Here is a 7,854-nt window from a genome sequence, read left to right on the forward strand (position 1 = left end):
TGACTGTTGACAAGAATCTTCGGAGGCCATGAAAAATTCCTATATTTCTCGTCATGACTACCAGCCCTCAATAGGAATTGTCATTTACAGACAATCAAACCTTCGTCCTCAACTCACGGACTTTATGTGATTCCTGGAACTGTGCTCTCTCCTCTTTCTCTACCCTCCTGCAGGAGACCGCCGATCTGGATGTTTGATGTCTGTGCTTCCTGCCTCATAAAATTGTTTTCTTTTCTCTGTCTCATCCTTTTCTCATTTATCTCTAACACCACCTCGATCTGGAAACTTTTCTTCCACTGCACTTATTCATGAGGAACTGTTGACGTCTGTGATTCAAACATGCCACGTTGTGATTGGTGCTGCATAAAATTGATTGGATCCAATTTCGGGTGACTGTACAGAAATGAGAAAACAGCCTTGAATACAGAAATCCATCCAGGATCTCTTGCAGAAAGGGATCCGAGGGAATAAACAAAGAATCTAACCCGAGGATTGTTTTGTGCGGTGAGACCATTAACCACTTCCAACAATCAACATCGACTCATAATAACATTTGCTTTGAGAATGCTGGTGTTGTGAAAATAACTCGAGTGTGTGAAAGTTGAGTGTGATGAAAGTTTCAACTTCTGCTTTTGATTTCCTAACCTCTGATCACATTTCATTTCCAGCGGGAACACAGTTTATCCGGCCTTCCGCAGATCTGTTCACTGGAAAAGCTTCGGGCGATGGCGGCGTGAGGACACCTCTCCGCCGTGCAGGCCCCAGATGAATCGGCAGATCACCCTCAAAGACTTCAAGCTCTGTGGCACAACGCATCGCCGGCATATATTCCTCCTGTCTCCATCTGAAGTCCATAGATCTGCCGCATGAAGGCCGTGCTCCTCTTTGAATGTATAAGAAACTACCCCCTCCCCGCCAAAAAAAAAAAACCAACAAATATTTTTCCTAGTGTGAAACCACATGAAACACATTTGTGGTGTCAAACTGCCAGCAGAGGATACAGTGTGCATACAGCGACTTGAGCAACATCCACAGTAAAATACAATTACCTACGGTATGTGGAGTTCTTAAAAAAAAAAAAAAAAAAGTCAGGTTACGATAACAAAACTGAATCCCACAGCTGCATGAAAAAAAAAAGCTGCAGAGTCTAAATTTGACGTCAGACGGAAAGAAACAGGGAAGCTCTTTTTTTTCCCTCCAATCACAAATTGTGTATTTACTCCCAAATGCCTCTTTCTTGTACAAGACAGTGAAATCATTTAAACACTGTTGTGTATTTACGCAAACATGAAGAAAGCATTAACACTCTTTAAATAATATGAAAAAAACACCAATTTGTATTTACAATAAGTGTGTTGAAGATCAAACCATTCTTTAAAAAAAAAAAAAAACCTTTAATATTCTTAATAAAATGTGACCTCTTGTCCAAATACATTCAGAAATACAAACCTAAACACATTTATATGTGGATGAAGAGTCTCCATCTTAACACTTTGTTTGAATTTACTTTTTTTTTCTGTTTTTAACTCAAATTAAATATGTGACGCTTAAAATATGATAGACAGTTAACGGATTAAAAAGTAATATAAACGAGAAATTCCACTTACGGGAATCCCGTCCAAGTGCAACATGTATGCAATTAGTACATAGGTCAGCCATGTTGTTTTTGGCAAACGCCAATATAAAGAGGGACCTTCAGGGTGTACACAGGCCTTCGGTTTGCTTTGGATTCAGGAAAGTCACCATCTCCCGAATGCCGTCCTCACAAACACCGATCTGGGGAGCTTTGGCCAGGTTTCCTCCCTCCTCTTTAAATTTCTTCCACGTCTCTGAAACAATGGAAATGACACTAAATAAATACCAGAAATCACAACATCGAACCGTTCACATATAAACCTGCATATACAAAAGCCATTGAAAACCACCTTCATTGAGTGTTGTGAGCAATGTGTAATTTTCTGGATGATCCACGATGTCTTTTCTTTGAACGTCGCCGATGTCCATCAACTGCAAAACTCCTGTGAAAACAATGAACTCAGATATAAACTGAAGCAATCTGTACTGCGACTTTCATTTTTGCCCCTAGTAAAGTCTTCCTGAATGCCACATTTCCATAAAAAAAAAAAAAAACACATTATTGCACAACACACTCATTTCCCAACACAGTAGATGACTGTTTTCATTTATAGTGACGAGGCCACTTGTTGCCCACCTTCCACGGTGTTCCAAACTTGCACCTCGACCTCGGCTGTGCTCTGTCGTTCGACGGCGATGATCCTGACTCTGTTGGGCGAGTCGACGTTCAAAGACGAGTCCACCTTGTACACCAACAGGTTACTTTTATATCCCAGATAGCACTGGGTCTGGTTACTTTCAGATTTAGTCTCTGCAGAGATGGGGGAAAAAAAGAAAAAGAAAAAGAAAATGAAAAAAGAAAGCAGGGGGAAGTGGAGCAGATGATGTTTACAGAAATCAACATCAGGCTGGTATAAACACTTCATTAGTCTCGGAGACACGTCGGACTACCTGGACAGGTCTTGCAGCACTTCCCCGCTAATTTCATGGGATGTTGGCACGGGTACTGGCTGGGGCACGTGATGCGTTTGCAGTCCTGGAGGCCATCGGTACAAGTGCACAGGATGCATTCCAGCACCTTCCCCAAAACTGGGTGCCACATGTCTCCATGAGAGTATGTCTTGCCATTGTACAAACATGCTGCGAGAAATGGAAAACATCTGAGCGTTGTGCTCCATATGGAAACGATCGCAGAAGTTGTGAGGAACACGTCCATAAAATAAAAAATACCTATAAATGATCTTTGTTTTGACGGAGTCTCACCTCGGTGGTGTTTCCTCTGCAGCAGGATCTTCACAGTGGTCTCCGAAGCCCCTTTGAGGTTGAGCTTGCTGAGGTTCAGGCCTCTGGAAGGAGTCCTGACCCTGGGTGGAGTGGCACGGTCGGACCGCGCCCTGCCCCGCTCTGCCGAACACTGGTCCACTGAATGCCTCTATTGTAAACACAGATATCATAAAATGCAGTTATCCTTCATCTATTCAGCTGTTGTCTTGACTCACATTTTCTCGAGTGCTAGCTGAAGGAGCAGCTCATGGCTCGGCTCCAGACATCTGAACAACGGCTCACTTCTCACTGTGGCTCACGTTGGGGGGGGGAAAAAAAACACTGAACGGGGGACATTTGAAGCTTTCGTCTTCAAAATTCGCAGCAAAATGTCTGTTTCAGAAATATGGTCTTTATAACATGGTGTCAGCGACACGGACCATGTCCTGCAGTGAAAGTGCAGCTGCTTAAACTGATGACACCACTTTGCATTCTTGCTATCTCTTAGAAAGAAAAAATGTTTAAAAAGAAGAAGAAGAAATAAAAATGGTCAAACATGGACAGTTTTCATTTCAAAGCAATGCCATCATGTTAATCGAATAAAAATGATAAAAAAAACAAAAAACAGCGAGAACATACAACGCCTCTGTTCAGCTGCTGGCTTCCATCTTCATTGGACGAGGACCCGCTGCTGGAGCCGTGATCTGACAGGGGGGAAACAGCACGATTACACTGTGACGTGGAAAATGTGGCAGTCATTTGATATAATTACAACTCGATCATAATGTGGAGTCGCTTTGTGATTGAGTGCATTGGTGTGTCCTGTGTGGAAGACAATTCATGCGGATGGGGGAATGGCGGAGGTTAATTGTTAAACAAGTTTTCTAAGCTGCACCTTGTTTGGGCTGAATATAATATAATAAAGCGAGTATTTTATTAAACAGGATTAATTAAAGCGATACACTAGGTTGAGGAGGAGACCATCCATCTTCTATACGGCTTTTTTTTTTACTTTGGGGGAGTTTGTCTGAAGGCAGGATACACCCTAGACAGGTCACCAATCCATCACATTACAAACTACAGTACTGAGGGAATACCCACACACCCACAAACAGAACATGCAAACTCCCCACAGGAAGGGCCCATGAGTCCAACCCAAGCTTGAAACAAAGACTTTCATTCTATGAAGTGAGAATGATTGAATGATTAGGCCTGGAGTGACCATTGCAGCGTACATATACATAAATATTCACTAACTATCACGCCTCAGGGGAAGAGTTTTGTTTCTCTGTCTTTACAGTTATTGAAAGCAATATCTTTTAATGTGAAAATGCAGGAAGACTGGCAGGCAAGCTACATTTACCGGCTTTAATGAAGTTTTATGATGTTTTTGGAGCAATACTAAAATAAATGCTGTCATTCGAAATACAATATATAATTTAACTACAAGTGCTGCCCTTTGGTCTGAGCTCATGTCTACATGTGTATTGTATTTCCTTTTTTTTTTTTGTTAACTCATTGTCATTTTCCCTGTGGTGGCCATAAAGTGTATTCTGTCATATTGTTTGAGATTCGCGCACAAGTGACGCTTTACCTTAAAATTACTTGCTGTGTTACGTCTGATCTGCTCATGAAATGGAACGTAGAGGGGTACAGATAACAGGACGTGGCAAATATTGCTGGTAAAGGAAGGCAGCAGATGAGTGTGTGTGTGTGTGCCTGAAATTTCAAAGGAGTCTTTCTTACGACTGCAGTATTTCTTTTTTGCACGGCTGTCAAAAGGCTGTGCACAGAAGTGTTGTTAGATAAAAAACATACAAACAGTCGTAATAATGACTGATGGAGCTCAACTCTCGCACATCATAAATTTCTCGACAATACTGTGTCCCATGTTGGAAAGAGAATAAAGGATTTTTTTTTTTTTTTTCTTTCTCAGCATTGAGGAGTGGGACTACCTTTACACACCAAACAGCAGGTTTCTGGATGTGGCGTTGGTGAGGAGCAGGTGATGGGCTGGCACGTTTTCAGGGCACAGAAGATGTTTCCATTCTGGGTAGAGAGAAGAGGAGAGCCCACCGTTTACAAAGCGATCTGTTCTGATTAACCATCCTTAACAAAGCTCAACGAAGGTGTAAGAAGTACTGAATCGGTGCGGTTGCAATCGCTTCAATCATCGTCGAAGCGAGCAAAAGTACTGTTGTTCAAAAATACTCAAGCAAAAGTTCAAACCAGTTAATTACTTCTGTGGACTTGCTTGAAGAAAAAGAGATAGAACACAGGGATGCTCTCCTTTCAAAGTGTAATCTCGTTCCATGAGCAAATGTAAATCAAAAATGTGGAATATTATTTCCAGCTCCATAACTATTTATGAATTTAAGAGTATATTATGGTGGTAAATTGTACTTGAATATTTGTCAAATTCAAAATTTAGAGGGGAAAAAACACCCAGAAAAGTACAGATACCAAAATAAACAACTTAATTCCAGTCATTTTTGATCTTTTAATTTGTTATTTCTGCCACTGGAACACTGGTAAACACTCAAAATTACCCTTGACTTCGAGATGCAGCTCATTGAATGAAACGTAACGACTCTGTTCACAACTACTTTGTTTTTCCTGAGCTGACTGTTGTTGCCCTTGCAGCCGCGGCAAACATCTGCCGACAACAAAACACTTGTAACAACTCACAAAAACGAACTTGTCTCATCACATCACACTTTTTAAAAAGACAACCTGTTGATTTCAGTTTTGGCTTCACTTCCGTTTTTTTCCCCCCTCTTTGATGTCCACCCATCACAGCCGAGCCGAGCCAGCGCGCAAACCAGAGCAAGATGTTTCCACCCGCTAAAGGATTATAAATTTAATGAAAATAACAACTCGGTTGCCTCCTTTTATTTCTGCAAAACATCTGCAACAGAAAATGGCTCTTTGCACATACGCAGTGATAATAAATTGTAATGATAAGTGATTTTCTCACTAATGAATACAATGAAAATAATGAAGTTCAATTCGAAGCGTGTACTTTTACTCAAAGTTAATAATTCGCAACATGCAATTTACTTTAACGATCATAAATTATTATTAAACTAAGTTATCTAAATTAGTCTACAAAGAAAATTGCAGTAATTATTGTGCTTGTGAAAAATGGGTCTTGAACATAGATATATACAGTTAAATTATGTTATTGACAAAGCAGTCTGGGGTAGTTTCTTGGTCCCGTTAGGAACATTTGCAGCCATAAAAAGCAACATAAAAGCCATTAAAAATACACAGCAAATCAAGACTCTCTCAGAAGTAAATCAAAGAGGCACAGCAGGGTGATAAATACATTAAAGTCATACAAATCATAATAAAATGTCCACAGTTTCTGAGAGGTAAAAAAGTGTTTTTTACTTGTGATTGAGTATAATTTAAGGAGCTGCAGTCACAGATTTCCCTGTTGTTTTTTTAACGATTAAAATACTGATTTATATTATGCTTCAATATTTTTTTTTACAACCTGCCTTTCATCAGAGGAACATCATGAGAAACATATTCTAAAAACCCTAAAGAGGGAAAACATTAGATCAGAAACCTAGTAGCCACTGGAGAAGATCTCAGGCCTCGGTTGGTTATATTCTCCATTTTTTGGGGGACTTTTATATCCTTTTTATGGTCAATAAAGCATACCTCTGCCCTACTTTAAAAAAAAAAAAAAAAAAGCATAATTTGGACATTTTTTACTGCACTATCTAACCCAAAAAAGAATTTAAAAAAAAAACAGAGTGATGAAATACAACTTACAGAGCATGTGCACAAAACACACTGATTGCTTTGCCTGGATGGGAACAGGTCGTGTTTCGTGAAGGTCTCCCCGGGCTGATAAACGCTCCCATTGTACCTGCAGGATCTGGCTGGGGCCCGGAGCCCTGCGGGGATCCTGGGCTGATCTGAGGAGGACACGGCGCGGTCTTCATCACCACCAGCCAGGAGCTCCCCCGTGTGAGGCTGAAGGGGGGGTCTTACCTGTGCATCTGGGACAACACTGCTGGGGCTCAGCCACCGGGTTCTCGCAGGACAGAGCAGGACACTTGATTGTGCTACATTTCACATGACCTGTCTAAACAGAGAGCAACAACACCATCCATTTAAAAAAAAAAATTTTTAAACAAGTGTGGGCCTCCTCCCTCCCAGCCTCCCAAGGAAGCAGCTGAGGAATTTGGGTGTAATCTCCCTTTAGTTTGACATTGACAGGTACCTCTGAGCACACACAGCGCATGCAGAAGATGAAGCCAAAGGGCTCCAGGTAAGGATGCCAGCTGTCTCCTGGGCTGTAGCTCTTCTCTTTGAAAGTGCAAACCACCCCGGAGACTGTGGACCCAAAAAAAAACAAAAAAAAAAACAGGGAGGATGTGAGACTCAGAGACACAACCACTCACTTGCATGTCAGGCAAAATAACTTCAAATATGATCATGTTTTCTCAGACAAATAAAGAAACAAACAAACAGGAAAAATGTTCAAATAAAATAAAATAAAAATAAATAAATAAAAAGCAGCACAGGGCGGTGATCTTAACAAATATGAGTGAAGCTGTGACGGAAATGGAGCTAAAACTTCTTATTTCGTGCTTTTTCTTTTCTTCCTTGAGTGGATCAGGAGGACAGAAGGACACCAAGAGCAGGCTGCGGTTCGTCTTACCTTTCCGGAGCTTTAACTCTGCAGCTGCAAACCAAATGAGGAGCAGGAAGAAAAACGTGGGCTTCATTTCTTGACATGTGCGTGTGTCTGAGTCCTCGGTGAGTGTGTGTTTTCTGCAGGACAGACACCGCAGGACAGTGTGAAAGAGGGATTACGGGAGGGGGGGAGACGTCCAACACGTTCCTGGGTTAATCTATGGCGCCTTCTTCAGGACACAGACAGAGATGACAGAAGAGGTGGAGAAGAAAAAAAAGATTGGTCCTGTAAAACGTCTGACTGACATCAAAAAACTCTGCTTTAATTACTTAGATTAACTTTGCCATGCAACATTTAAAGTT

General features: G+C 41.2%; 1 protein-coding gene across 1 annotated transcript; it reads right to left on the minus strand.

The window, feature by feature from the left end:
* Positions 1-1,374: 1,374 nt before the first annotated feature.
* Positions 1,375-7,637, minus strand: chrdl2 (chordin-like 2). The gene is made up of 11 exons (XM_080509384.1): positions 7,517-7,637; positions 7,076-7,188; positions 6,844-6,937; positions 6,622-6,767; positions 4,794-4,887; positions 3,478-3,542; positions 2,839-3,007; positions 2,527-2,715; positions 2,213-2,386; positions 1,926-2,018; positions 1,375-1,829 (listed from the first exon to the last, which is right to left on the minus strand). Exons 1-11 carry the CDS (start codon positions 7,581-7,583, stop codon positions 1,696-1,698), a joined length of 1,338 nt encoding a protein of 445 aa, XP_080365510.1. The 5' UTR covers positions 7,584-7,637; the 3' UTR covers positions 1,375-1,695.
* Positions 7,638-7,854: the final 217 nt, after the last annotated feature.

This window comes from Blennius ocellaris (assembly GCF_963422515.1).
Source record: "Blennius ocellaris genome assembly, chromosome: 14".
NCBI lineage: Eukaryota > Metazoa > Chordata > Actinopteri > Blenniiformes > Blenniidae > Blennius > Blennius ocellaris.